Source organism: Megalops cyprinoides, chromosome 5 (genome assembly GCF_013368585.1).
Source record: "Megalops cyprinoides isolate fMegCyp1 chromosome 5, fMegCyp1.pri, whole genome shotgun sequence".
In the NCBI taxonomy this organism is placed as follows: Eukaryota; Metazoa; Chordata; class Actinopteri; order Elopiformes; family Megalopidae; genus Megalops; species Megalops cyprinoides.
Genome location: NC_050587.1, coordinates 26,593,300 through 26,621,172, shown reverse-complemented (window position 1 = coordinate 26,621,172; position 27,873 = coordinate 26,593,300). Strand labels below are relative to the sequence as shown.

Genomic DNA, 27,873 nt, shown 5'->3' with positions numbered 1-27,873 from the left:
CTTCCTTTACATTCTGATCTCAAACTTTCATGCATGAAAGGCTTCAGGCTTTAGAGGATTTAATGCTTGATGTTGATGGATTGAAGACGCCAACAACAGAAATTGCTGTAGGAAGAATCTGTGAATTTTGGAGAATATGATTCATTTTGTGGGGTTCAGACAAATTGTGGGATAGCCCAGTTCTTTATAGAGGTCTGTTGGGACAGAGGTGGCAAATGGAGATATTTTGTGGTTATACACATGCAGTTTGTATTACAAGTACGTTGTTCATCTTATTTGTTTAAAAATATATGTCACACCTGAAGAAGGCTGTAGCTCCTGGAGTATAGCAGCATTTTGCTAGTTTATGCAGAGGAAGATGCTTGTTTCAAATACAGTCCATGGCATTTGCGAAGTTCAGGTGCAAAAAAAGTTGGCTCTGGCATCTGGGGATTTCTAGAAAGCAGTTTGTAATCAAAACAAAGTGGCAATATATTGAAAAGGCTGCAGATTTTAATTCCAGTGGCCACTCCTGATTGTAGCTGTAACACAGTTCTAGGGTGGATCACTCCTTTTCTGTGGCAGTTGGGCCACATTGTCTGAAATGTCCTGGGATACCATGTCTTGAATTATATGAATGATTTTATTGTTCAGTGAGTTGGAAGGACAATTCGTTGACACGGTACATTCACATGATGAATAGGTTGTTTTTTTGCAATATTGTTTGCATTTATTGAGGTTGGAACTGAAATGTTGATTTATTGTATCAGTAATTCATATCCTAAGTACCCCAAAGTGAGGTGGTGCATATTGGTGGCTGTAAACATCTGGTGCTGTAAACTCAATTTGTATGAAGCACTGGCAGTGAAATGTTATTGGAGGTAAAACTACTTTTGTTTGGAGGCAAAACAGTTCATTTTCTCTATGCATAACATTCAGCTTCTTGAGATGTTTTTAGTTTTATTGTCAGTATTTACTTATTTGCTGAACCGTTTCAGTGTGAGAGTTAAACACGTGGATGCATTCACAGTCTTGAGTGTGTCACCACTCTGACATCATTTCATTTGCACTCACGTGTATCCCCACTTGAAAAAATAGGACATCGATGTCTACCATAAAAGGGATCCTTGCTGAATGAGTGACGCAGCAGTTTCTATGTTTCTAATGCTGTCATGGGGTTGTGTAAAATGTTTAAACCAGAGAAAACCATCTCCATGCCTTACCCTACCTGTTTGATGTCTTTCTCTCTCTCCCTGACCATTATGCATTCTGTTCTCAGCAGGAGACCAATAGTGTACCAGAGTGGACCAACAGCAACAAGCACATGGACAAGGATGAGGCCCTGCAGGCATACCATGGAGTGTGCGAATCTAAGAAGTAAGTGAAAACACTAGGAACGTGGTGAACTCCATGGTAAAACTCCATGCCTCCCTCTCTCACTGTCCTGTGGACTTTCTTTCACTTTCACTGCTGTCTCTGGGGAGGGTAGTATCTCTCATCCAGAGGCCTACAAGGACAGACTGACCTCAAGGTCCATTCTGGTGTTTGAGAACGGTAAGCAGAATATGTTGTTTAGGGAGCTGTCAAGTGCAGATTACCGCAAGATCAATTCTAAATGAAAGGGAAATGACTTTTTGACCACCCTCTGATCTCTTAAAGGCAGCTTAGCAACCGAAGAGGAGATCAGTCTGGTTCCCTCTGATGTGTGCTTTTATTTTTCATGGAAATAGTGGATTGTAGTTTTGTGAAAATCTTCCCATTACCCTGATCAGACAGATGACATGTACGGGAGGAAATGAGCCCCGTGTTGATCAGACAGTTATGGTGGCAGACACTGCGATGTGTCCAGAGAGGCCATCTAAATTCATGGCCTTCAGTGTCACTGTTACCGGCGCTCTTATGGCCCAGCGGTGAGTGACAGGCAGGAGGTGAGTCAGAGATTACCAACAAGGAAAGAAATTGGTGTATCCTATGAACCGGTCACACAGCGATCTGTCTTTATGATAAAACTCATTTTTTATTCCTGCTTTTATTCCGTTGCTTTTTTTCCTGTTTCTCATTTTCTGTTTGCTGGGCAGAGATGGAAAGCTGAGGCACAGTCTTCCTCTGTGGTGTCAACGGGGCAAACTGTAATTGAGGGCACTCAACACCGCCTTCTAGGTTATGATAAAAGGACTGGACAGATAAACGGAGATATGAGTTTCAATGACAAAATAACGAGCATCTTTCCCTCAAGAAAACTGTAAGAGAAGGAGGGTAAATGTCCTCACGTGTCTAAGAGCAGAAACTGCCCTGGGGAGGCCGGCAGAGCAATGATGAACCCAACAAGAAAATAGTTTCTTAAACAAGTAAAAGACAAAGTAAAAGCTCAGAAATGAGTCTAATGGCATTCCGTTGATGCGTCGTTGTATAGGTTTGTGTTCGGGGGCTCAGTAACCATGATTTTACTGGTTTTGGCTCAAACCTCCAGGTGGGAGGACTTGACTCTACAGTTCAGCAATGGATCTTCACCCAGAATTTCTCAGGACCTTTCCTGTTTTCTAGCAGCTTCTCTCTAATGCAACTGACCTATCTTGCTGTGTTCTCTCCTCTCTGTTCTCTCTCTTCATCGTGCTTATACTTGCCTCTCTCTGTCCCGCGGACCACAGCAGGGCACAGGACTGGGGTTATTTAAATGAAGATGGAGAGCTCGGGCTGGCTTACCAGGGGTTAAAGCAAGTTGCCAGGTTGTCGCTTCTCTTTTCTTCCTTCTGCCGTTTTTTCTCTCGATCCAGACCAAACTTCCACTCCTACGCTAATTGCAACCTAAAAATATATGTGGCAGCTAAATAAAATCAGAATTTCAGAAACGGCATTCACAAAAGTTCCTCGTTCAGTGTTTTTCTTAATAAAGTTCAGGATGAAGAGTCAAAGAATGCTGCCTTCATCAAGGAAATTGTGATATTCTGTTGGCAACCTTCGTATATCTACTGTAACTCAAACATGACCACAGGTGTACCAGATAATTAGAGAGTAATTAACACCTCTGGCCTCAGGAAGACTGTTAACAAGTCCCACATTAAAAATGTAACTACTTGTAATGGCTTGTACACCAGTGGGGATGTTTTAAGGTAGCCATATAAAGGTAGCCAAGAGGGGAAAAAACATTTCATTTATTCATACAAGTATGGAGATGTTTGAAAACCATTGAGTCTAATTTTATGTTGATTTAGCAACTGAAAGGGTCATTCATTTCTACTTTCAACCTATAGGCTGGAGTAATACACCTCTGTTAAAAAAGTGGAATATGATATAAGTGAATTGTGGAAGTAAACACTGGTGGTTTATCATGTCTTGCACTGTGTACATACATACCATACTTACCATTGCTATTTATGTATGCTTTTTGCACTTCTGGTTAGATGCCAACTGTATTTCATTGGCTCTGTACCTGTATGCTGCACAATGACAATAAGGTTGAATCTAATCTAATCTAATCTAATTTGGAAATAGAAGCAGGAGTGAAAGTCTGGATTTTAGCTCTCTGTCTCTCCCACTGATCCCTAATCTAGAACCTTTAAGATCACTGTGCTATGTGATTTGTGTTTCCTCCTAGTTTTTGAGAAAGCCATTACAACACATTTCTTCACTGTGTGATTTTAAGTGCTGTGTGATCAGCTCAAAGCTTGTTTTTCCAGATCTTATTTTTCTAGAGAAAATAGTTAGTTCAACACTGTTTTAAGATTATATATGAAAGTATATTTGTGTGTATAAATATGAATATACAAATATACACGTGTGTGTGTGTGTGTGTGTGTGTGTACTGTATGTGTACTATATGTATACATGTATTATCACACAATTTCTGTTGGTAATGATTGCACCTGATGTGGCATTACAGGAGCATTTTTTAGATTAGCCCACTTATCGACTTGCTTAATGTTACATTTTTGGCCTTTTAATATCTCTAGGAATCCCTCTGAGTGTAATCAGTTATATCCGATTATAGGTTTTTTTCTGATCTGTATATAATTATATAGTGTTAAATTATTTATTTTTCCAACAATGCCTTACTTAGTTTAAGCAACACTGTGAACAGCTAATCAAAATAGATTTTTATTGTGTTACGAATGGATATCATCAACTAATCTAATAGCGAGCTAATATTTGTGAGCTTGTCATAACTGCGCCTGAAATGTCTGTACCTCCACTCAACTCAAACAAGTTGCCTTTTTATACTAATTTCAAACTTCAGCTAACACATCTCAGGCAGTGTGAGTTGTCTGAGTTACCATCACTTAGTGATATGTTATTGCTAAAGTTGCCATCTTGTTTTCAAAGGCACTGGTCTGTTTGAACTTAAATACCTTTGCAATTTATATATAGGGGCATTGTATTATATATGACATGATATTAAAGTACTGTACTGTAAGATGTATGTTGTAACTTCCGTAAGCTCTCCTATTCCCGTCCATACCATTCACTTATTTACTCCATTTACGCCATAGAAGTATCCTGGAAACCAGTGTTTCATAATATCCAAGATCATTTATTTAGTCAGTTCAAGCTGCTGTCATTATTTGTATTGTTGGAGCCACGTAACTGGATAGACTGTCTGCATATAGACAGCATGGCCAAGTCCAATGCCAAACAGCAATTGTATTGACTAATGATTGGTGAGCATAAAAAAATCCCAAATGTCAGTCATGCTCTGTCATGTCCCTCAGGGCCACTCTTTGTTATACCAAGGCCTTCTTCTCCATCTCCTACCCTCTCATTTTCTATGACTCCTTCACTCTCTGTGTCTGTTATTTATGTGTCATTTATCTCTCCTGCCAAATCCTTATGCAGAGAAGCAGAGACATTGTCCCGGAAAAGAGGATGCCCTTAATGGAGAAATGTTTAGATAAAACAATGGGGAAAAACTACAAAAGAAAACTAGCAGAAATGCCATTCTTTCACATACAATATGGCATGCTGTTGTACTGAAAACCACAGGTTTTTAATTTGGATCCAGCTTTACAGAACATAGGTGCAAAACATCACACAGGAATATGAAAAATAATCAAAATAATTGTCTTAAGAATCCACTAGGGTCTGCATGAAACATAGGAAAGAAGCAGTAACATTTTATCTTTTGACCATATGTTTATTGATGGAAATGCCTTTAATATATTGCTGAACCATTTGCATACTTCAGTTTATCCATTATATTACTACACTTATTTCTTATCTGTAATGAATGCTAAATTTATTGCATTCTGCCAGAGGAGATGAGCAGCCATGCATTTTATCTGAAAAATAAATATTATTTTTGTTTTTCAATTATGTCTGAGCAAATGCGTTTCTTATTTCAATTACGTTGTAACTGGATTTTGGATGTCCCTTGACAAAACTTTGAATGAATACAATGCATTTCTATGACCTAGATCAGACCCTTTTTAAATTAATAACCAGTTGAGCCTTTTCTGTTCTGAAAATAAAGGTTTAGACGTGCTTAAAAGAAATAAGTAATTAAATAAATAAGTAATTCGTAGAATTGTTTGTGTTCTTGCATTTGATAACGTGAACAACTGCATGTCATTTGGCAAATTCAGTTATGTTGGCATGCTGTGACTTCCTGGAGTACCTCCATCTCCATTCCTATCCAAATCAGGTGACTCCAACCTGCCCCCCCCCTGTTAGCAGCATTGAGCACTGCCTAACCCTTTTGTTCTCACTCCAAATCTGGGGCCGCTGTGGCTCCAGGGGGTCGCTTTAAAATTTGGAATTCCCAATAGCACTTTGTGTGTAACTAAAGCTTAAGTATTGATTGAATTAATTACATTTGACAAGTTTTGATTCTCACTACTTCAGTGTAAACATGGTTAGGTTTTGCTCAACGTGACTTTCTATACTGGTGTCGTACCTGCATACCATTTTCAAACTGAAGTGAAAATGAGGGGTATTTTTCCAACCTAGAGAAAGGTATTTGCCACTGCATCCATTCATACATGAGTGTTGTGACACTTAGGAGCCGGGTAGACCTTAGCCTTGAGCTTCAGCCTCTCTGCATATCTCCTGTGTAACCCTCTCTTCTGCTCCTCAAGGCTGTTAGAGGCACAGTTGCAGTCGCAGTCCCGACAGCACGAGGATGAGCTGGAGGCCTTGCGGACGCAGATTGAGCTCCTAAAGGACGACATTGAGAGGAAGCAGGAATTGCTCAACCACACGCTGGCACTCTCCCCTGATGCCCAGGTGGAGTTCAGCATCCAGCAGGAGATCACACGGCTCACCAACGAGAATCTGGTGAGAGATCCTAGGATGGAGGGATGGCTGAATGGAAGGGAGGGAGAAAAGGGAGGAAGAAGAAAGTCTAGAAAAGAGGGAAGAGACTGAGGAAAGGATAGAAATAAATGAAAGCAAGGTGATAATGAGAAGCACGATTTTAGATCTCAAGCAGCCTTTTTAAAGTACATATTATTTGCACCAACTGTTATGTACTAAGGTGCTAAACCGTGAGAGCATTTCTGGATGGTTCAGTTTGACCAATAACTTTGTAACTTTGACCAATATGCAGTGGCATCACCCAGCCTTCAAGATGTGTGTTTTTGTAGGACCTGAAAGAGCTGGTGGAGAAGCTGGAGAAGAATGAGAAGAAACTGAAGAAGCAGCTAAGGATCTACATGAAGAAAGTGCAGGAACTAGAAGGTATGAGACGGAGACCTTCTGCAGTATGCCAGAGCAAACAGTTGAGCCAGGAGATGAGCTGATGCCCCCGGGGACATGCTCAGTGACAGTGTTGTCTGCACATCCACAGTGTCCCAGGCGGCAGCAGTGCAGCCAACCAGGGCTCGACCTGAGCTGAGTCGCCAGGTGACTGTCCAGCGCAAGGAGAAGGACTTTGAGGGAATGCTGGAATACTGCAAGGAGGACGAAGCTCTGCTGGTCAAGACCCTCATCACAGGTCAGTATGAAGAGTGGTACGCCAATTTCAAACATTTGGGATCCTTTGATATATTTGATTGTATTGTCTTCAGTGGAATACCTTGCTGAGCATGTAGCTTGGCAAATTGATGCCACAATCTGAACTTTTTGTCCCCTTCTCTCCCTCCCTCAGACATGAAACCCCACACTGTGTCAGCGACGGTGCCCTGCCTTCCAGCCTACATCTTGTTCATGTGCATCCGTCATGCAGATTACATCAATGACGACCAGAAGGTGCACTCACTGCTCACCTCTACAATCAACTCCATCAAGAAAGTCCTCAAGGTATGGATTGCAAATGCACTGCCAAATTCTTATGCGTGCTTGTGCATCCATGCACAAACCTGTACACCGTTTCTGCACCAGTGCACCTTTATACCAAATCATTGAAAAAATGGGTTATTAAAAGAGAGAATGGAGCATCAAAATGAGTAAACCTTCTTTTTACAGGAGCATTTTTCAGCGATACCCATTATATTAAAGATTTTGTTCCTAAATGATGATAGAGAAAAAATACAGATTTGTTACACAGAAAACGGAGTCAGCATTTGATTAAGTAAGCATACAGTGCTGTTAGCAGAAGACAGACAGAGCAAAAGGCCTCATGATGTAACTGGCCACCATCAAAAAATGACAGATGAATGAGCAAAGAATGACATGGGGTTAGCTGTTAGTGTGAGCAGAGGCAGAACAATATCAGGTTTTCAGTGGTGACAAAGTACACAGCATGTCTTAATCATATGATACATGCTCAGTTAGACTGGCTGTAATACGTGACGTGATTTGGAAAAAGTACATTGTTTCTAGCGGGTGTTAAATGTTTGACACATTTTCATTATCTGCTGCTTTAATAAATTTAGCACAGTAGCAAGAACCCAGCAGTAATATCAGTTTCTATGCCTAAAAGAGGTTTAGAGAAGGCTTGCTGATTCTGCTGTAGCACAACTTGCAATGCATGTTATTTGCGCTCTTGTTTATGCTATAAACATCAAGCATTGCAAATTTATATGTAATCTACAAAGAATACTTTATTCCACTTTGAAGTTCTCTTTACCCTGGTCCTGTTCTCTGCCCTACTGAAAATGAATGTATCATTTTTCTGTCCCTCCTGTTGCCAAGACCTGTCAGAGAGAGCTAACATAGCGGAACAGACACGATCATCATGCAGAACTGAGCCTATCATTGCCAGCTCTGCATTCTGTCTCCCTGTCACCTGTTAAGTCAGAGCAGAGATTTTCCACTGAGAACAGGGTACTATCCTGCATCTGGCATTCTTTTTCTTCTCTCTCCTCTGCAGAAAAATAATGACGACTTTGAAATGACCTCCTTCTGGCTGGCCAACACCAGTAGACTCCTGCACTGTTTGAAACAGTACAGTGGGGATGAGGTGAGACCCGTGCTCAGTCATATAAAAGTATACAGATATATAACACTGTATAGACAATACTGTATCCACATGGAACATCCAGTGCCTGTAGCATTGCAGAGCAAAATGAGGTAGCCCTCATTTGCCATTTGGGTTTCAATCTCCGCTTTCTTGCCTCTCCATGTCCTGTGTTTAGTTGGAGCATAAATCCATCTGATTTGTCTAATCTTTCTCTCAGGCTTTCATGACTCAAAACACTCCTAAGCAGAACGAACACTGTTTGAAGAACTTTGACCTGGCAGAGTATCGTCAGGTGCTGAGTGACCTTTCCATCCAGATTTACCAGCAGCTCATCAAGGTGGCAGAGGGTATTATGCAGCCCATGATTGGTGAGTCAAGCCCCTCTCCTGATGACCTGACCTCACATTCCCCTTCCCACATTTCCCCTCCCACTACGCTCTAAAGTCTCTCAATTAAAGTTTTATTAGTTGAAGAGAAAATCCTCATTTCCATTAGTAGAAGAATCTCATAAATTTTTTCTTTGAATTTTAGTCTGTATGGTATTACATGCCATGTCTGGTTTCTTTCACCCATGGTTGGTTAAAGTGAATGATCACAGGAAATAGCTTTGCTGATTGAGAGTGCTTTTTTAATTTGGAAAAAACTGGGTATTGCTCAAAAATCAAAAGGGCATGCAGCATGTGTTTCTCTTTTTTGACAGACCTATGAAAATACCAGATTCACGTTATAATGTTTCGAACTCCGTATTGTTTTATCTTGATCTGTTCGGATTGAAGAGTAACTTGTCCATACCCCCTTGCAGTGTCAGCCATGTTAGAGAGTGAGAGCATCCCCAGCCTGGCAGGGGTGAAGCCCATGGGATACCGCAACCGCTCCTCCAGCATGGACTGTGAAGGGGGCGGACCGGGTGGCTACACCCTGGAGGCGCTGATCCGGCAGCTTGGCCAGTTCCACACCATCATGGGTGGGCATGGACTGGACCCAGAGATAGCTCAGCAGGTGTTCCGCCAGCTCTTCTACTCCATCAACGCCGTCACCCTTAATAACCTGTTGCTGCGCAAAGACGTCTGCTCCTGGAGCGCCGGCATGCAGCTGAGGTATTGTTTTTTAGGGGGGGAGAGATGATGTGGACGAGGAGGGTTGGGAACATGTAACAGGCCAGCTGTTCTCTGATGTATTCAAAGCTTAATCCACCACTGATCGTTGTACAGCTCATTGCACAAAAAACATGTTGCCTTCTAGTGATGGGAAACAAGAGTGGGGAAATGAAGCTTATGGGAGAGCAAGACATACAAGAAAAAACATGAGAGGAAAAGACGGGTGAAGACAGCACAAGACCAGCCACCTGTGTTTTCTTGGAAAATTTTGATGAAAGGAACTCCTACAGTCTTGATGCATATGTGTGACACATGTCTGTCTCTGAACAGATTCAACATCAGCCAGATGGAGGAGTGGCTGCGTGGGAAGAACCTGCACCAGAGTGGGGCTGTGGCCACCATGGAGCCCCTGATCCAGGCAGCGCAACTTCTGCAGGTCAAGAAGAAGACATCTCAGGACGCCGAGGCCATCTGCTCCCTCTGCACGGCTCTCACCACGCAACAGGTAAGGTGGGGTGCAGCACTGTAGCTGTTACCACTCTATACACTGAATTCACCCTTCAGTTGCAACGGCAGAAGGCCTGCTTTGGGTCCTTGGCAGTTCAGCTGCATTTCTACATGCTACTGTGTAGACTGGTCGTAGAGACCTTGGAAACACGTGTGCTAACTGGAAATGTCTTCCTCTCACAGATTGTGAAAATCCTCAACCTGTACACTCCACTAAATGAGTTTGAGGAGAGAGTCACAGTGGCCTTCATCCGAAATATCCAGGTGAGGATTTTTGTAATCACTGCTTTCTGCAACAATTGTTTGAAATCAATTCTGAAGGCAGTTTGCCCTACTATTTGTCTTCCCTCCTCAAAGTAACTATTTATCTGTCCCCAGAGTCGACTGCAAGACCGGAATGACACACCACAGCTCCTGGTGGACACCAAGCACACCTTCCCAGTCCTGTTCCCATACACACCCTCGGCTATGAGCCTGGAGACCCTGCATATCCCTGCCTGCCTCAATCTGGACTTCCTCACCAGAGTCTGAGGCCCCTGCCTCGGTCTGCCTGAGCGAGGCCATGGTCTGAGTCTGGTGGTGTAAAACCCAGCAGCATCACAGCTCCCAAGGCCCTGTCTGTCTGCCACCTTTTCCTAGCTGCAGCAGGCCTTGGGCTCATTGACTTAAACTGGAAAGGAATACTCTCTTCCATGACTTATTATAGAGTGGCTACACTTAAGGATCTGTCTGTCTGAACTGAGAACTATGCAGGATCCCTGTCTCCTATTTGTAAACCCCTTTCTTCTTTGAGCCCCCCTTGGCCTCTGAAGTGAGTTGACCAGGTATAACGGATCTAGAACATAGAACTATAACATCTACAATATCTTCCCCCAGATTTGTGCAGGAATGGGGGAGGAGAGATGCTAGGGATACTACAGAGCCTGAGTCATCCATTCCTTTCCTGACAACACGAGAAGATGACACCAAATGTCTGTGTTTTGCCAAGTCGGGTGAGCTTTCTGCCTGGTAACAGGTTTAGAACAGGGAGAGATTCCTGCTAAGCTCTTCATTGCTCTTGGTAAACATCGTAGGATGGGGCAAGATAATGCACAACAAACGGATCTGGAATTCCGCTTGATTTTTTATCTCTGAGTTGGCCCCTATAAGAACCGAGGGAACATCAGTTCAGTAGAAAGTGGTGCTTCATGAAGGTTGATTGAATTCTCTTCCAATAAGGAAATGTCACTGGGTAGTGTCAAGTGTTGGTTTGCCGAAGCACTGATTGCTGTGCCATATCATCTACAAATTCACCAAGCTTTCAACAAATATGACGCCTGAATGAGTGAATGGCACTCCACCCTGGGAGCGATGAGTCAATCAAGGAAAGAATTCACATTATGAAATGCATACTACATTAACTTTTATTTCCCAGTTCCCAAAATGACTGGAAAGACAAGGTCGATTTTGTGATTCTTGTCTTTCGTCTTTGTAATAAAAACCAAGCCATAGTCTTTTTAAGTGGTTAATTTACAAGTTCAGTAATTTGATACAGTAATTTGTGCGGCATAGTAAATTGAAATTAGCATAATGAATTTAATGGCACCTTAATGGTATTTGATAGCTCACAGCATGCCATAGGTTGAGACATTTCTACTTTCACCTCAAAATTTCTGACTCTGAGAAAAGAATTGTTGGATAAATCAATGATGCACTTTCGTTAGGGATCATTCTGTTTTGTGGTTTTTGCCTGAAGAAATACTTTACCTTAGAACTCCATTGATATTTTCAACTTTGATATTCTCTCCAGTAGCGTAGAGGACTGGATTACCTGCAGCAAATTGTTTCAGTATGTTTCCATGTCCTTAAGGGAAGGCCGGGGACTACACACAAGTCATTTTGGAAGACTAAGAGTATGTGTTCTACACGTGAAAATATCTGCAAGTCAGGAGGGTGGGAAGAAGAAAGTAGCAGAAGATGGAGAGGAAAATGGCGAGGATGGAGAGGAGAATGAAGGAGAGAGGGGAAAGGAAGAGCGAGTGGACTGGAGAGAAATGGGGAGACAAGAGTGGAGAACAGCAGACTGGAGAAAATCAGGACAGCAAGGGGAACGGGATAACAGAAAAGAACTGAGGGGAGAGGGGAGGAGAGCTTTTATTGTGATGCTGAATAGGGCAGAGTGAAAAATGTGTGATAGGCAATCCATAAGAAAGGGGAAATGTATTATATAGTGACTTCAGCTTGAAATTTCATCTTAATAGTTGTGGAAAATGCTAACTAATTGTAAGATGTTTTATAATCCCAGTCATTAGCACAAGACATTTTCCCTCTTTTTAAAAAAAGACACAGAGAAGGTCATGCTGCTCATCACTTGTTGTAAAATTGCAAGATAGGAGAGGTAGAAGGATATAATCATAAGCATCATCTTGTCACTGTGTCCAACTGATGATGTAAGCCTGTTGAAAAATGTTAAGGGGTAGAACAATGTTTTTTGGTAGGTGTTGGTTTAAGTGCAATAGTAGGATTATAATAGGATTATTCAGAAGTTCAGGTTATAGACATTGCAGATCCTCAGTAAAAAGAATCTGTGAGCAGAAGTTCCCTTCCAATGTTTTATAACTTTCCCATACATAGTAAATTCAGAAGATCAACTCACTGTTTTAGATAACTATAGAAATAAAGTCTATTACCCATACAAGGGTTGTCTTTCAACTTCCCTGATGGATATTCAGATTCAGTGTTTGCAGAGTTTGGTGTTGGTGAACTGATATTGAGCTTAATATTGACATTCCTCCACTGAACTTGAGGTGAAGGTGCCATTATACATTTTCCTTCTTTTATTTTGATGTCAAATGTTTCTCTTTTTTTTCATTTTATTCTTGTATGAACATGGTAATGAAAATGTTTAATTTTATTACTTTTTGTATTTCTTAATGGGGACAGGGCATCTCATCATCCGCAGATTCAAGTAACAAAGTTCAGTAACGCAAATGTAAAAGTGTTTTCTGCTATCATGTGGCGCCCCCTGCAGTCGGATGTGTGGTAATGCACAAGACTGGTGATGATAATTAAAATGCCATGCAACATCTAAAGAAGTCACTGTGAAACAGCTGAAATCTGGACAAATGCACATACATACAGAAAGTGTGGTATATTGCTGTCTTGCAGGATAAATGATACTTTCCCAAACTGTGCATCTCAGAAAAGGCCTTCATCTGTTAACGTGCCATAACAATAAATATATTTCTCACAGCTTTAGCCTCATACATAATGCTATAGGACAACTCAAAATCCACATCTAACTTTGGAAACAGCTTGTTTTGTTCTATGTATCTGTATATGATTCCCACACAGTTATAAACTACATTCTTGTGTGCAGGAACATTATTTAAACTGTATATGCTCTCTGAAGACTGGTTCATACTTAGTTTTGGCACCCGCTGGGGTTCCTTCGAGTGGTACAGGATGCTGTGTTATGTGTGTATATACATATATATCTAAATTTATTTAAAATTAAGAATTTCAGTAATATTTTGTGAACTACAGAGATGTAAATGCTGACAGAAGCATTTTAGAGGCTGATGGGATGTTATTCTCATTTGAGATCTATGAGATTATGAAATTACTTTTCTGTGCGAATGAAAACTTTTACAATTTGAACAAATATGTAAACTGCACAATGCTGTCTTTATGGAAAATCTGTTATACAACACAAGTTGAATAACTGACAATAAACATGATTTTTAATACAATTGTGTTTTCTTGTTTGAGTAATTGAACTCCGTAGTGAATAGACACTACTGCCCGGATCACCACCCATGGACTGGAAAAATGATCATGGTGTTGGGAATGAAGGATGTTCTAGTGATGCAATTTTGTATTCTCGTCCCTGCTTCCTTGGGTAGACGCCACTGAATGCCCTCTAGCTCCAGTCTCTGTTAAGGTTAAGTTAGTTTATATTAGGACTCCGCAAGGTCATTGTGGTTTTTCTGTGGAAAACTGCAAAGAAGATCTTGTACTGTTTTAGGGTATACCCCACCCAACCAATCCAGATTTAGCTAGTGACACTCCTCCTATCCCAATAGGCCTATGTGTATGACCGTAATGTTAATATGATCACCTATCAAGTGGAATGTTGGGATTGGAATTACTGAATTGTTAGAACTATTGATGTTTCCCCGGTGGTTTGCATTATTTTGTTGTGTTATATTTTGTTGGTTTGTTAATGCTGGTTATTTACACAAACAAGGACTAGCTGATGGAAACACAGAGAAAAGCGAGTACATCCATACTTTATGATCCCAGTACAAAGGTTTAAATAGCCGTTCCCCAAATCTCTCCTGGAGGACCCCTTGCCCTGCATGTTTTGGATCTCTCGCTGCTCCAACACAGCTAGTTCAAATGATCAACTCGTTCTGAATTCCAGAAGCTGCTTAATAAACTGATCATTTAAATCAGCTGTGTTGGAGCGGGGGGGGGGGCTCTAAAATATGCAGGACAAGGGGTCCTCTGGGAGAGGTTTGGGAAACGCTGATTTAAATGATAAAACTGTGATATCCCTTTTTTTAAGTTCAGAAATGCCTTTAAAAAAGACTATTAAGTTTCTTGAAACACAAAATCTAGTTTGCCCCTCTTCCTAGTCATACTTAACATTTCTTTTGACTTTTGGCACAAATTACCCTCCATTCGTGTCTGAGCAGCGTGACGCCATTAAGCACGACTGATGCGTTCACATTGTTGCTGCTTCCACACTGCCGCTGCAACTGCTGCTGCTGCGCGTTCCTGAGCTGGCAAAAATGCCGGTCTATAGATAGCTAGCTTGTTTAATCAAAATGTGGCGTTACCTCGCTTGTTAGCAATATTGAAAGTGTTCTGTGTTTGAATGTCAGTATCCAGCTAAAGCTACTCTCCGACTATTTCCATTACCGGTTTGTGCAGGAAAGAATTTTTACAATGGCTGCAGGCAAGCTATCTTGCTAGCTGAATCACCAGCTAGCGAGTTAGCATAGGTTATTTAAATCTGAATTATGTCTTGTAGCGCTAGATGTTTAACCAGCTAGTATTGCATCGGAGAAAATACGACTTCACTGTATCTTGACCATATAGTTCACGGAAGGGTTAAAAGCGCAGTCGGTAACGATGCATGAATACAAAACCTCAGCTAGTCCTGACTCGGAACAGGAGAATAACATAATATCAGGTGAGCACCAAATACTTCGCATTTTTAGTGTAGCATGGTAAATGCCTGTCTGTTACGACTAGCCGGCTATCAAAGCATATAGCCGGCATATAGGCCAAACCTCCTGGATAGCTAGTTATTTAGTTCCGACCGCTTTTCGGCATGCTTTCTAACGTATGAGTTTGCTATCTAGTAAAAGGTAAGGTCTCTAGCCCTTTCGCGCGTACGGCTACACCGGTGTGATTAGCCGTTTAGCGCGTATGCAAAAGCGAGTGCGATTAGAACACGAGATTGGAAATTTTCTAGCTATTTAAAGCATTAAATAAGTTACGTGCGAAAGGGCTAAAGACTGACCTGCGTAACCCTTTGGTTAGGTCTAAATGGTACAAAGTGACTGAACAAACGTGGATAAAATATCATTTTATATGAATTACGTGTAATGTGCTTGGTGTTATTGTTTTACTTTTGTATGCATAACCGCTGAAGAGGTGTCTCTCAATTTGTGTAATGCACGATGTAGTCAGAAGGCCGATAAGACGTCTGTTAAATTTAGAATTTAGTGGGCAACTGGCAATACACCAGAACACTGACTTGCTCCAATACTTCTGCCATCCTTTTGGGGCCTCCGTGATCACAGTTCCAGAAACTCCTGAAAGCAAACGTCCATCTGGGGCTGGGGCAAAGATCGGGAGAGAAGTGGTCGTCCTGGACTCCGACTCAGACGACGCAATCTCAGGGGTATTATTGACGGGGAAGGTCAAGTAAGTGTGTGAGCATGTGCCAGTTTGTGTTACTATTGATGTGTCTTCTGGTGCAGTTTGGCTCTGTATCAGAGCTTGATGAGCAGGTACACCTTCCCTGTGTCCACAAAAGTGGCCCCGAAACTCTTAGTCCAGCTGTGTGCCATTATTATGTACTGTATGGATTCAGTTCATTTTTATGCTTCACTTTTGGTTAACAGTGGTTGTGCTTTTGAGTGATATGTTAAATTCATGGTGTGCAAATAATGTTTCTGCGTATTTTATAGAGATAGGTTGTGTGTTGCTGAATACTTTTGATGTTTTTTGAGAAGCAGGACAGCACAAAGGTGCGTGGAGTCAGATGTGGAGGAGGTGATTGTATTATCAGATGAGGAGGAAGAGGGTGAGCCACCAGAGGTGAAACCAGCTTCACGGCAGAGATTCTTCCCACACAGAGGGAGGAATAAGCCCGAGGTAACGCACCACTACACTTTGCCAATATTACTGAGTGTGCTCATTCAGCTAAGCAATCCACCAGTCTGTTGATCAAGTTATCAAATATAATGTGCATCTACAGAACAAATGTGTCATTTGGTGCTGTACAATAAGGAAAGAAGAACAAAGAAATTACAAGCAGTGGAATAACCAAAAAATTATCAAGGAGCCATATGACAGAACAGATTCTACACTTGTATCAGAGAAGAAATTTATACGGTGATCTATAAATTAAACAAGACTGAGAGCGATGACCACAAAACCACATTTCTTCATTCACTTTCTGTGCCCATCTCCTTTTCACTTTAGGTAGTAAGGAGCACAAGTTCTTTGGATGCATCTGCAGCTTCTCGTGTGATACATTTAGGAGATCACGGTAATGGCCAGATTGCTCAATCCATTGTTTACACATTTTTACATATTGTGTATTACAGTGTTTACATGTCCTCAATGCTGATGATACAAGAAGTTCACAAAAAGGTAAAGGGCAGTTTAGTGTAGATTAGATGTCCAGTGTAAAATCTGGTGAATTCCCAATACTTGACGCCTAAGATACAAGTGCAAGCAATACTGACATAATGCTGTAACTAAACTGAATTTAATAGATTGTCACCCAAAACTCCAGATTGCAGTGCTATTGTACTGCATTTGGATCAGGGCTTATTATCCTGTGGTCCATGGACCCCTAAGGGGTCCCTGGGTGGGCCTCAGTGGGTCTGCGAACAGATGTCAAATGCTGATATGGAGACTTTGTTTCATGCCAAACAAGTGTAAAGTGGCCTGGGTTACTACTGTACACTTTCAGGGATATACATTTGTCATTGGCAGCATGTTATGATGTCTAGAATAGTTTCTGTTTGATAGGAATTAAAGAAAACATACCTGTTTGTAAACATTGGGTCACAGTGAATGTTAAGGAAAAAATGTCTTTTGAGGTGTTTATTGTATTTTTTAAAATTCTAAACTAGTTATTGTAATGCTGTTTAGTACTATCAATGCCTCTATTGGTTCAGAGTCAGCCCTTAAGCGGAAGCAAAATGGATCCAGCGGTGGCTCCCAGGACAGTAGTGTTTTTCACATGATTAAAAAGAGAAGAGATTCTGTGGTGAGTAAAGCCTCTCTGTTACTGTTGTTTGTGGAGTTCAGAGTGGACAAGCTTACTTATTAATGGGCTTGTTGGTTACTTCTGAAGGGATTTGTCTGTTGATTGGTGTGTATGCGTGTTTATTTTCTATGACCTATCAGACAGATGACTCTGAGGAAGAGGGGCCAGAGCCAAGCTGGAAAAATCAGGAAGACATGGTGAGGCGACTGCAGAGAAAATTCCCCACCCTGGACAAGGAGGTGGGTATCCAGTCATTCTTTGAGACTCATAATTACATCGTCCATGTCCTCCACCAGGTCACCTCTCTAAAACACCCCAAAACACAAGTATTCAGTTTTGCCTGACTTAAATCAGTTGAATGATAGAGACACTTGAATCAACTGTAAGGTTTAGTGTCTTGTCATAAGTGTGCTGTTCGTTCTCACAATGTTCTAACTGTGCATAGCATGTGGGTCTTCTCCATACAGGAGCTTAGGGATGTGCTCCAGGAGCATGACTGGCTCTTCGAAGACACTCTGGAGGCACTACGCATGTTTTCGGATCCAGGTGAGATTACCTAAACTATACATGAGACCATTCTCTAAACAGGTTGCGAAGCTTGCAGTTGAACTTGAAAGTGTGTGAAATGTTAAATGTCACATGAATGAATGAGGTATTAAATTTCTTGCACTCATTTTGTTTACTGATTTTTTTCACTACAGTTGAAGACTCCAGCTTACCTGAACGTGATCGGGAGAAATCTAGAAACTCTGAGGACACTGAACTTTCTACCCCGTCTGAACACACATTAGATACAGAGTTAACTGGAGACTGTAGAAATGCAGGAGAAAGCAGAGAGGGGAGCATCCACGAGGGCAGGCTCTCTGGTCCTGCAACATGGCCGACAGCTAAAGATCCACCATCATCCTCCTCTGCAGTACACAATCAACACACAGTCAAAAAGGTCAGCACAGTGATGCCCAGGGTATCAAAGAGAAAGAGGCGAAAGATAATGCCAGAACAAGACAGCAGCTCGGAGCATGGCAGCTTGGTCAGCAGTGAAGCAGAGGAAGAGGAATTTTCCGGAAACTCAGACTCTGACACAGATGACAGTGTGGACTGTAAACTGAAGGCTCAGATTCTTGGATTCTTCCAGGAGGCATCAGTTGACGAGATGTCACTCATTGCTGGATGTTCTGTAAAGAAGGCCAAGAAGATAGTGGAGCTGAGGCCTTTCACTACTTGGCAAGATTTGGTGAGAGAGACAACACCCTCCTTTTATAATTTGTCCACCTTGCTCTATTGTCTTTTCAATCCAAAAGGTACATTATGTAGTCTTCCTTTTTCTTTTCAAATTAATTGGTTTGCATTAGATATCTGTATAAGGATTAGTGATATTTATGCAGCTCTCCCAGAGCTCAAGAATGAGGGTCTTTAGAAATAGTAGGCTGGGGGTTACTGACTATTTCTGCATCTCTGCCCCACAGTGTGAGTCATTCCACAAGGGGAACGGCCTGTCCTCTGAACTGCTGTGGGGATGCCGTGTGGTGCTGAAGGAGCGGGAGGTGGTGCTAGGCCTGATGACCAAGTGCGAGAACATTGGAAAAAAGATGATGAAGACGGTGACACAAATCACAGAGGGAGCGCTGGGCTCCACCAAGCAGCCAGAAATCCTGAGTAACAAGTGGGTCAAATACAGTCCTCACACGTACTCGTCACACTCACACATCTGGTCATTTCTAGACTCGCGCACATGCTGCACATGTGCATGTGTCTTCAGCCAGGCTCCAGAAATTCATATTCTGCAGTCTTATTGCACCATCTTCTATCTTGATCAGCTGGTGTGTACACACTTTCCCTGTTTGGAAAGATTTAATTTATAGCTATTGCTTGCCTTATCTTGGATATGTTTTATTACCCAATATCTGACCGGTCACGAAATTTTGGGGAGCTGCCTCTTTTAGTTCAACAATTGATTGTTTCAGGCCCTATTAAAAGTCTGATTACTACAAATTTGAATTCCTGTCAATTTCAGATTTGTTTAAGGGGTGTAAAGGAATGGAAGTAAATAGGAGAGACACATTTGTTTTCATCTGTTGGCATAAACACTGTTACTAACAGGTGATATCAAATCCGTCAGTATTCATTCATCAGCTCAATCAAACCTAACATTCGAAATTCCCTGGACCAGGTGTGGGAAACACTTCATTTTCCTGAGATACAAGAATATTTGTTTTGACATGTCCTGCTTATTTTTTTAAAAAAAATTTCTGCAGTTGAGAGCCAAATTGTGTGTTCCTTGTCTGATGTTTGAGTAGTGTACAAGCTCTGAGCCACAAATGGCCTATTCAAAGAAATTTCAATTTTTCTTCATGAATTCAATGTCTCAAGTTTATTTCCAGTATTTATTGTAGAACTGTTTGCGGTGTTGTGGTGTTTTAAGGTTCCAGTTGAAGCCATACCAGCTGATTGGTCTGAACTGGCTGCTTATGCTGTATCAAAACAACCTGAATGGTATCCTCGCAGATGAGATGGTGAGATCTTCATATGTCCTCATACTACAGCCCAGCAGTGGTAAAAAGTTGGGTGATGCCTTGTACCCAGGACACAGGATACAGTGTCACGACTGCACGGATTGAGTTCGTTAGGTGTCTCATGGAATGAGCCATGACCTTGGTAGATTAAATCTAGTAGATTTCATTTATTAGCTGCTGAGTAAGGCCCATAGCTCATTCTATAATTGAGGCTGTGTAATGTCCTGCCTACTTCACACAGGGTTTGGGGAAGACCGTCCAGGCCATCTCCTTCTTGGCCAGTCTATACGAAGAGGCTATTTATGGCCCACACCTCATCACTGTGCCTGCCTCAACCCTGGGTAAGAGATGAAGCTGGAGTAGGTTTCCATGTATACCACCCATGTATACCAATGTTTAAAGATTAATGTGTCTGTGTAAGATACCACTCAATTCCCACTTGCCTTGCAGATAACTGGGTTCTGGAGCTGAATCAATGGTGTCCTGTCCTAAAGGTTCTGGTCTACCGTGGTGAGCAAATATCCAGATCCAAAATTCACCTTTTGCCTGTAATATTGTCAAGATGTTATTTAAGATTTTGTGTTCTGTAATAATGAAGCAAGCAGGAAAAGTTTAACTGGTTTTTGTTTAGGGTCTTCTGAGGAGCGCAGATACCTTCGACACACAATTCTCAACAAGCAGGTAGACTTCAACGTAATTGTGACCACGTGAGTGCTCCTTTGTACTATAGGTAAAGCATAAAGTTTAAAAGACCATATTCTCTTAAGAGATGGTCAAGTTGCACCAAAGATTAAAGTAAATTGATCTCACTTTATCAATAATGCATGTCTGTTTTTTAAATGATGTGAATATTTTTATTTCATCCCAACCTTGAAAAACAGTCAAGCGATTGTATGGTGAAGTACAATTGTGGAAAAACTGTATGCTCAGCATTATTGCGCTGTAATCTTATGTGTAATTTGTGTCTGAGAAAATTCTGAAGTAAATAATCTTATTGCTTGGAAATAATCTTCAACTTGGTACCCATATTTTGCAAGATAAAATCACCAGGCTTGATTTACAAAATGTCCAGAATTTTTGAAGTTGCTAATTCAGCAAATAGCTTTGATGTGGTGGGAATAGGTCTGAACCAAATTTACCTGCTGAGTGTAAACCTAATATTTATGAGATTTGCATTCCATGTCCTCCTGCCTGGCAGGTACAGTTTGGCGATTGGAACGGACAGTGACCGCAGTCTGTTTCGGAAGCTCAAGCTGCATTATGCCGTGTTTGACGAGGGACACATGCTGAAGAACATGAATTCACTGCGTTATCGTCACCTCATGGCCTTCAACGTCAGTGTGCTCTGCTGGCATATTTACCATTTTTGTGGATATTAATGATCATAGCTCTATTGTTAACGAATAATTGATCCCAGAATGGGCAATGTTACGAAATGTGTGATCACATAATGTGACTAGATGGGCTGACTGGATGCCCCTTCCTGTATTCCACAGGCCAAACATCGATTGCTCCTCACCGGCACCCCTTTGCAGAACAACCTCCTGGAGCTCATGTCTCTCCTCAACTTCATCATGCCCACCATGTTCTCCAGCAGCACCTCGCAGATCTCCAAGATGTTCTCCATGGTAGGGGCAGAGCACAGGGTTGTGACTGAAGCTGCTATTTGCTAGTTAAACTTGGCTAAACAGCCGTTTCTCAGAATTATGGAGGACCTCCCATTGACAGTAACCACGTCAGTGAAAAAAGTATTATCCAGTGAACAAAATTTTGTGTTTTTTTTTTTCTTTTCAAACTTTGTGCTAAAACATATTTTGTCCTCATTTTTGGTTGTGACAAATATATTTGTCTCCATTCACTGGACTATATTCACTACACTGGTCTGTTCTCCGAATTTTAAGTGCACAGTAGCTGCTTACATGGTAAGGAGTTACTGCAGGCAAATGTCCCTGTAGAGCAGAGGAATCTACTCAGGAATCAGGATAGCATCGCTCTGAGTTAATTATCAGCATGAACTCAATACAGACCTCTTCAGACATGAATTTCACTTACCAAGGCAGTTGACACAGTTGACACACTTATTGACAACTTTAGTCACAAATGCCTCTCTTCTAAGAAAGCTAACATGTTGTCGGTTTTTTTTTTTTTTTTTCTTTTCTGCAGAAGTCCTCAGAGGAGCAGAGTACATATGAGAGGGAGAGGATCGCTCAAGCCAAACTCATACTGAAACCTTTCATCCTGAGGCGTGTCAAGAGTGAGGTACAGTACACTGCTTTTAGCACAGCAAAAGTGCATCACAGTGACAGTGTAGAAAGAGCCAGATTCAAAGGTGCACTGCAGATACAATCTCAGGTTAACCACAGAACACTATACCAATGGAACTTTCATGGGTTGACTTTATCCACATCAGGTCCTGAAACAATTGCCTGCCAAGGAAGAGCGTGTGGAGTTCTGTGCCATGAGTGAGAAGCAGGAACTGCTCTACGCTGCCTTATTCCAAAAGCTGAAAGGCACCACCATGGGAGAAAGTAGGCCTGGAGCTCTGGGGGAGGGACAGGGGCTGTGTGAGGGGGAGGAGGGGTAGGAGAGTGGGACTGTGTTAGGTGGGAGGAGGGATGGGAGAGAGGGTCTGTGTGAGGGGAGAGGAGGTTTAGGAGAAAATGTCCGTGTGACAGCGGAAGAGGCTGAAGAGAGAGGGTCTGTGTGAGGGGGGAGGAGGTTGTGACAAGGGGAGTAAGGCTATAGATTTAACCGCCTCCCCCTTTCCCTCACAGAGCGGGAGCTCAGTAATGTGATGATGCAGCTGAGGAAGATGGCAAATCACCCCCTGCTGCACCGGCAGTACTACACCACTGAGAGACTGGCAGCCATGAGCCACCTCATGCTTCAGGTCAGAGCTTTTCTCACCTCAAGGGTCAAGCTCAAAATCCGAGTCCATATAACTCAACTCTGAATAGCACAGCGTACATGTCATGCGTACATGAATTTGTGCCATATACTTGAATAGATTGATTACTGTTTGATCTCCTCCTCCATAGGAGCCGACGCACCGTGATGCAAACCCTGCGCTAATCCAAGAGGACATGGAAGTGATGTCAGACTTTGAGCTGCACCGCCTTTGCCTGCAGTACCCTGCTCTGCACAGCTTCCAGCTTCACACTGACCTGCTGCTCGACTCTGGCAAGTTCACCTTGCTAACCCAACTGCTGGCCTCCCTCAAGGAGAAGGTGGGGGCTCGACAGGAGCTGGAAAGCCAGGCTTCCATATGACGTGTTTGCAGGAGAAAGGAATGCATGGTTAACACCAGCTTCCACAGCGTGTGCTGACCTGCAGAAATCTCAAACATAAGAAAGCATTGAGAGCTTCCTGCGTACATATTCACCCATATGTTAATGTCTGTGCACTTTCTATTTCCATTGCTCTGTGACATCTTTTGTACATATACGCTCTGTGTGCTCTCTTTCCAGGGTGATCGGGTTGTGCTTTTTAGCCAATTCACCATGATGCTGGACATTGTGGAGGTTCTGCTGAAACACTTAGGCCATTGCTATCTGCGACTGGATGGCTCGACGCCAGTGGCCAATCGGTTGGTACATGTGAACCTTGTCAGCATGTCGGCATATACCCTCCCTCTCGATCACCTTAGTCAATGGTCCCTCTTAGTGATGGGACTAAAAATGAGGGAATAGGAAGTAGGGTCCCTTCTGGCTGAGTGGGTAAAATTGCTGATTCTGAGCACAGACTGGGCCCCACAGCACAGCCCTGCTGGCAAAAAGCATAAAAATCGTCAACCTGTTGAGCAAAGACAACAGTGAATTTGTATGTGTAGAAAAGGATGCCAGAATATTCGAATGCTCCGTGACTGTTGTAGTTGCATTTTTTGTATGTTGCATTTTTGGACGCTTGTATATTCCCCAAACAGGTGTGATAATTTCTTTTTTTTTCTTTTATATTTTGAACAAATGTCTTCATTCTGCACCAGACATTTTTAAATATGTACAAGCTACCTAAGTTTTGAAAAACACAAGATATACACCAAAGTCTGATCTCCAAAGAGCCAGCCAGCAGTGTTACTGAGGTTTCAGCTGAAATTAGCCCTCAATATTTTGTAAGCTTTGCAGACCCTGATGACATACAGATTTTTCTGGCCTGTATATATTTAACAAAATTGTTGGCTTATTCCTAACAGTGACAAAACAATCTTTCAATCATGTTAGTGTAAATAATTTGCATAACTGAAATAGTTGGTAAACCCTTCATTTCTCCCCAAGTCTGATTACTTTTTCCATTTAGCTGGTTGGGTTCATTGTGAGGTTTTCTAATGTTTTGTAAGCCATGTGTTTCTCTCATTGTTAAAAAAGACCATATGTACAGAACAAATGGCACAGTCATCATTGGTTTACCTGCAAAGAATAGGGGCTTATTAACTATATCTATGTGTGCATCTACTACTGTCTCCTAATCTTTTTTGCACTGTTACACCGACTTTCTTTAAAAAATATTCTAACCTTCTAGCTATGTTTTGGTTGGAGTAATGTTTAAATATAGACCTGCTGCTGCTGCTGCTAGTGATAGGATAGTTTCCCTGTTGTCTCTGTTCAGGTAGAAATGGGACACCTTACATCATATTACATCTAATTTTTTGTCAGTGGCTTTGAAAATTCTGAGCATAAATGCATCCCTACTCTTGTGGTAAGATTTTAAGCATAAAAAAATGCTCAGTTTATGTCTGCTGTTAACACTATTTGCAAGTATACAGTGACTTGTGCTTCACCGTGTGCATATGATTGATACATCTCTCTCACATCTGTCTCTGTCCTGCTGCAGGATTGTACTCATCAACAATTTCAACACAGATACTGACATCTTTGTGTTCCTGCTGTCAACAAGATCTGGGGGCCTGGGCATCAACCTCACCTCTGCTAATGTGGTCATACTACATGACATTGACTGCAACCCCTACAATGACAAGCAGGCTGAGGACCGCTGCCACCGGGTTGGTCAGACCAGGTGAGAGGGATACGCCAAGAGAAGAAGGACGGAGTGGAAGCCTCCGTTGAGAAAAGAGGAATAGTGTTTACTTTCTCGTTTCTCCCTTTGCAGAACAGTTAAGGTGATTAAGCTAATCAGCAAGGATTCCATTGAGGACTGCATGCTGCGTGTGGGCCAGAAGAAGCTCAAACTGGAGCGCGACATGACTGCTTCTGAGGAGGGTGAGCCTGCAACCTCCCTAAACATAGTCAAGCCACACCCCTCCTCACCTCACTTCATTGGCTTCCTGTTATTGCTCGCATCCAGTTCAAAACCTTGGAGCTGGCATAAACTTTCGTGAATGGGACAGCCCCCTCATACCTACAGTCTGTCTTAAAACTGTACGTACCGCACAGATCACTATGCTCTGCAACCATGGGGCAGCTGACTGTCTCATCCCGATGGGGTCTCTCTTCTCAGACGTGATGCCTGTCTGTACCGGTCCCCTAGTGGTGACCAGCGTGAATCAATTTCCCATAGGGGTCAGGACAGTGGAACCACTGGCCATCTTCCGATGCAGACTGAAGATCCACCTCTTCAGATTGCATCTCAGTTGCACCTCAATCCCCACCCCCTGACACCCGCTGCTTGTATTACTTGCTGTTTATTTTGCATGTAGTATCGCAATGTGCTATGGATTCTGTGATCTAGTGAAAGTGATGTAAGGTAGTGTGTGTACTTGGCTTCCCTTCGTTTCTAGGCTGTCTAGGCAAGTTAGCACAAGTTAACTTGTGGAAGGCATTGTATGGTATTGTGCTCACAATGATCTGGGAGTGTTGTTTGCCTGGTCTGATACTGTTGCTCATCAACTTGAATGGATACAGTTCTGTTCTTTTGTGGTGGAAGTCACTCTGGATGAGAGCATCTGCTAAATGAATGTAATGTAATTTACCACTCAATTAGGTATTGCAACCTGTTCTTCCAAAACATAACTGTTTTTACACTGAGGGGCATTGAAAAACTGCGCTCAGATAGCGGTAGTCGGTTTAATTCTTGTAACTTCATGGATGCGTTAGCCTGTTTTCTTTGTTAATTCAATTCATGGTTTTCATTCATTTACCACATGAAATCACCTCATAGCAGAGATGAGTGAGTTGAGGCCAAATAATCCCAATTTGTCAAGCCAACAACTAAATGAATGAATAGCTATAATTATTAGTATCAGATTAGTGTCTTGCATGGCATCTATGTAAGTAAAACATAATTGTCAGTTATCAGTTTTTTCAGATTAATATATACTTGGGAGAGTAGGTTTCTGAAAACTGATCACAATTAATGGAAGGTCTGATTTTAAGGCTGCTTCTGCTATTTCAGCTGTCTGCTCAGTGGTTAACATTAAGTTGTTATATGTGGTTCCTGAACTGCTCCAGCTTCACAAAACATACAGATTACTCCGGCGTTGTCCAAACCTCTCCTGAAGGGCCACTTGTCCTGCATGTTTTAGATCTCTCCCTGCTCCAACACAGCTGATTTAAATGATCAGTTTGTTATTAGGCATCTTCAGGAGTTCATAACGAGTTGATCATTTGAATCAGCTGTGTTGGATCAGGGAGAGATCTAAAACATGCAGGACAAGTGGCCCTCCAGGAGAGGTTTGGACAATGCTGGATTACTCCATTTGATCTCATGGCCTGGCTAATTTCCACAGTGGAGACTGAAGGGACAGCTTCAGTCTTGTTAGCATTGTTCGTTATTAGTTGTAGTCTTTACCCATAATGTTGCTAATGTTAGTGATGAAGCTGTGATTCTGATCTAATTTTGTCTGTGCCCTTGGGTACATATGCCTTACATTTGAACTGAGGTGCTACTGACCTGTGTGGGGCTATGTGGTGTCAGTGACCTGTGTAGAGATTGATGGTGTTTGCAGATGTGGTGGGGTTATGACCAAAGGTGTTTCTATTTTGGTAGGTGAGGAGGGCTCTATGCCTGAGGACATGGGATCTCTGCTGAAGGCTTCTCTGGGACTGTAACTGCTCCAGACTCTCCCAGCTCCCACAGACATGGCCTGCATTTAAACCTCAGCTGGACACCAGGAGACTGAGGCTGGTGATGTCCCTGCCTGAAACCCTTTGTGGGGATTTGCACTATATAAGAACAGCTATGTTCTATCAAAACTGCTGCTCTTCGATCCCCATGGCCTACATGGGGACATGAAACAACAAAATGTTTGTTGTATAGTAGACTGTGTAAAACACTGTAATCAGTGCCTTATTCATTGTCACTGAAAGTGTTTGTCTTTTGCGTAGCTCCTGCAGGTTTTGATGTTTAAAAAGTAAAATATGTCTTTAAAGTCGCTTGTTTCTTTTCTGCTTTTATCAAAAATTTAAGTAAAAAAAGGTATGAACATACACACACAGGAACACACATAATTCTCACATAGTTTTCATTCCAACATCCTAATACTGACCAGGGTAATATGTGCATAAACTGTCATCTGACAACAGGCCTGCATAGTAGTAACATAACAGTATAATGTCACTGTATGCTTTCCCCTTTTCTTGTGCTTGAACTTGATAATAAGTATCTGCATCTTAAAAGCTGTTGCTGCAGTAATAGGGATGTGAGGTAGACTTTACTGAACACTTCAGGGCACTAAGAAGGGGATCCTTAGCCCTTTTTCAATGAGTTGGTTCTGGATGACAGATTCAGGTGATTGGTAAGCAATCGTTGATGAAACATGAAGTGAGTTGGGGACATGCTGTTACATTTTTTAAAAATGTGGCCTGTTGGATGAACAGAACCGCATTGTCTTATGGTACCTTATATACAAATGGGTGCTGAAGAACATCTACATGGAGGTTCTTAAATTGTCTACTGTTTCAAGTGCACAGAGGGCACCAACATTGCGCAAGTCAGCTCTCATCAACTATCTCACAGCTACAATTTTTTTTTCCAAACTGGAAGTGCTCCCAGACT

General features: G+C 42.0%; 2 protein-coding genes across 4 annotated transcripts in view; both read left to right on the top strand.

The window, feature by feature from the left end:
- myo5b (myosin VB) overlaps positions 1-11,062 on the top strand; it is an 89,245-nt gene extending 78,183 nt beyond the window's left edge. The window contains exons 29-40 of one of the 3 annotated variants that reach the window (XM_036528398.1): positions 1,262-1,356; positions 2,628-2,705; positions 6,048-6,246; positions 6,555-6,648; positions 6,758-6,904; positions 7,058-7,209; positions 8,222-8,311; positions 8,529-8,679; positions 9,114-9,408; positions 9,739-9,913; positions 10,099-10,179; positions 10,294-11,062. In XM_036528398.1, the coding sequence (XP_036384291.1) occupies positions 1,262-1,356; positions 2,628-2,705; positions 6,048-6,246; positions 6,555-6,648; positions 6,758-6,904; positions 7,058-7,209; positions 8,222-8,311; positions 8,529-8,679; positions 9,114-9,408; positions 9,739-9,913; positions 10,099-10,179; positions 10,294-10,446 (1,710 nt within the window). In that variant the 3' untranslated portion in view covers positions 10,447-11,062. Of the gene's footprint in view, positions 1-1,258; positions 1,357-2,627; positions 2,706-6,047; positions 6,247-6,554; positions 6,649-6,757; positions 6,905-7,057; positions 7,210-8,221; positions 8,312-8,528; positions 8,680-9,113; positions 9,409-9,738; positions 9,914-10,098; positions 10,180-10,293 lie in introns of all 3 variants that reach the window. The other 2 variants (XM_036528397.1, XM_036528395.1) reach the window with 2 other exon arrangements.
- A 3,961-nt stretch (positions 11,063-15,023) lies between these two features.
- LOC118777715 (SWI/SNF-related matrix-associated actin-dependent regulator of chromatin subfamily A containing DEAD/H box 1B-like) lies at positions 15,024-26,957 on the top strand. Its single transcript, XM_036528831.1, has 23 exons — positions 15,024-15,094; positions 15,711-15,834; positions 16,149-16,287; positions 16,618-16,684; positions 17,322-17,413; positions 17,554-17,652; positions 17,881-17,959; positions 18,115-18,647; positions 18,880-19,076; positions 19,836-19,926; positions 20,168-20,267; positions 20,377-20,436; positions 20,558-20,633; positions 21,125-21,260; positions 21,423-21,554; positions 22,090-22,185; positions 22,337-22,454; positions 22,701-22,816; positions 22,965-23,153; positions 23,394-23,512; positions 24,754-24,936; positions 25,030-25,139; positions 26,866-26,957. The coding sequence occupies exons 1-23, from the start codon at positions 15,034-15,036 to the stop codon at positions 26,925-26,927; spliced, it is 2,979 nt and encodes a 992-aa protein (XP_036384724.1). The 5' UTR covers positions 15,024-15,033; the 3' UTR covers positions 26,928-26,957.
- Positions 26,958-27,873: the final 916 nt, after the last annotated feature.